This window comes from Gavialis gangeticus, unplaced genomic scaffold (genome assembly GCF_001723915.1).
Source record: "Gavialis gangeticus isolate Ggan-Ray unplaced genomic scaffold, GavGan_comp1, whole genome shotgun sequence".
Lineage (NCBI taxonomy): Eukaryota > Metazoa > Chordata > Crocodylia > Gavialidae > Gavialis > Gavialis gangeticus.
The window spans coordinates 219,446,873-219,448,751 of NW_017729032.1; the positions used below are offsets into that span (position 1 = coordinate 219,446,873).

General features: G+C 50.8%; 1 protein-coding gene across 3 annotated transcripts in view; it reads left to right on the top strand.

The window, feature by feature from the left end:
* Positions 1 to 1,109: 1,109 nt before the first annotated feature.
* The window catches only part of GRIK1 (glutamate ionotropic receptor kainate type subunit 1), a 324,503-nt gene continuing 323,733 nt past the window's right edge, over positions 1,110 to 1,879 (top strand). The window contains exon 1 of one of the 3 annotated variants that reach the window (XM_019525354.1): positions 1,110 to 1,822. In XM_019525354.1, coding sequence (XP_019380899.1) covers positions 1,699 to 1,822 — 124 coding nt within the window. In that variant the 5' untranslated portion in view covers positions 1,110 to 1,698. The remainder of the gene's footprint in view (positions 1,823 to 1,879) is intronic. The other 2 variants (XM_019525352.1, XM_019525353.1) reach the window with 2 other exon arrangements.

Consider the following 1,879-nt stretch of genomic DNA (forward strand, 5'->3'; position numbering starts at 1 on the left):
AGCCCACTGCCCGCTCAGCCTGGCTCACTGTCAGCCCCTGCCAGACCAAGGCCAGAAAATCAAAGGTACTACTAGGCTGGGCCCTCCCTCATACCACCCTACCACCATGCCCTCCCTGCCCTGGGCTGGGTGTGGAGATGAGGGGGAAGCCCCAGCCACAGGAGATGGAGAGGGATCCCTCCCCTCAGCTCCTGCCCCTGCACCATGATCTGGCCAGGAAAATGGCAGCCCCTGCCATGATTGGGCCATGATATCCACATCTCAGCCGAACCTCAGGTGAAACCAGGGGCACGGGGCCACAAGGGATGGGAAAAGGCTTGCCCCAAACCCAGAAAAAAATGGAGGCAATTAGGATCAGTATGATGGACGGTGTTTTGGGAGTATCCTGGTCAGGACCATAGAGAAGGATCAGGAAGTCCATAGCCACTCCATTACAGCAAAGGGAGAAGAGGGCAGGCTAGGCAATACCCATTACTGCCCGAGTGGCAAACAAGGATGCTAGACCATGGAGTGCTAGGGACATCCTGCACAAACCTTCACCCCTTTGCCTGTGTCTTCATGAAGCTAGGTGGGCTGGGAGAGGGGGCCTTCCCTGGGACTTCTGAGAAACTGGGCACAGTCAGCGAGCCCAGACTGGAGGATGACTGCACCTCCGTGCCCCAGAATTGGGCTCTACATAGAAGCCAGGCTGAAGGAACAGCCAAAGGCAAAGGGAAGAGAATAAAGCAAGAGATCCCATCTTCTTTGTGGGAGTTGGCAGGAAACTAATAAGGGCAGGTAATTTACCTCTGCAGTTGCTCCCAGAAATGTGTACAGTCAGAAGGAGGAAAAGTCTCATACATTGAAAACCCCTTGCTGTGCTAACACCTATTCACATGCTGGTTTTCTCTCTTGCACATACAGACGTGGGGAAGGGGACATTAAAGCAGCAGAAGAAAAAAGAAAAGTATTTTGCCGATGGGGACTTGGGAGAACCACAAAAGTGGTTTTGTTTCACCTTGGTCAAATTGACCAGTTTCAAGTTGACAGCACTCCTATAATCACATTCAAGAGCAGCCTCAGTCCTGGCCAATACGGAGATTAGATTTGCCTTTATCATTAGGATGCAAACAAAGATTCAATCAGCACCAGAGCAGAGCCGCATAAAATAGTTGTGTGTGCGCGCGCGTGTGTGCGTGCATGTGAGAAAGAGGTGGCTCAGATCCCAGTTAATCTGCTACAGATCAGAGTAGTACTGGAACCTCTGCAACACCCCCCCCCCCCCCCTTCTCCCTCCCTCGCTGTCTTTTCTTTCTTTTTTTCTCTTCCACTTTTGCACTTGACTATAGGACGAATGAGGGAGACACTCCAGCCATTTCAAGCAGGAACTTTCCATCCCCCTGTGGCTCCAAACGACACAGAAGCATCAATTCAGTAATCTCTGGGAAGATCCTTTTGCAAAATGCAACTAACTGATGGAGGGGGAGTGATGGGCTAAGAGAAACCGAGACAGAGAGAATTGTAACGGGACCCAAAAGAGCAGCAACAGCAACAGCTATTCATGTGTAAATACCTCATGTGAAACCTACACAGCTAAGACTCTGCACAATGAGCAAGAAACACAGAGAGAATGAGGTAGCAATATAGCCCAACTTGGAGCAGCTTGTGAGTGCAAGGAGCTGGCAGAGCTTCAGCATGAATTAAAAAGGAGTGAAGAAGATGGAGAGCACCCTTCGCTGGGAGCCCCGGCTTTCTGTGATGGATAGCAGCAAGGGACTCTTGTTTCTCCTTCTCCACATTTTAATAGGCATCTCTCAGACTTCCCAGCAAGTCCTAAGGATTGGTAAGTGCATGGAGGAGGGAAGAGGGGGGCTCTGTTGTGTTTCCCTTCAGCTGGCAA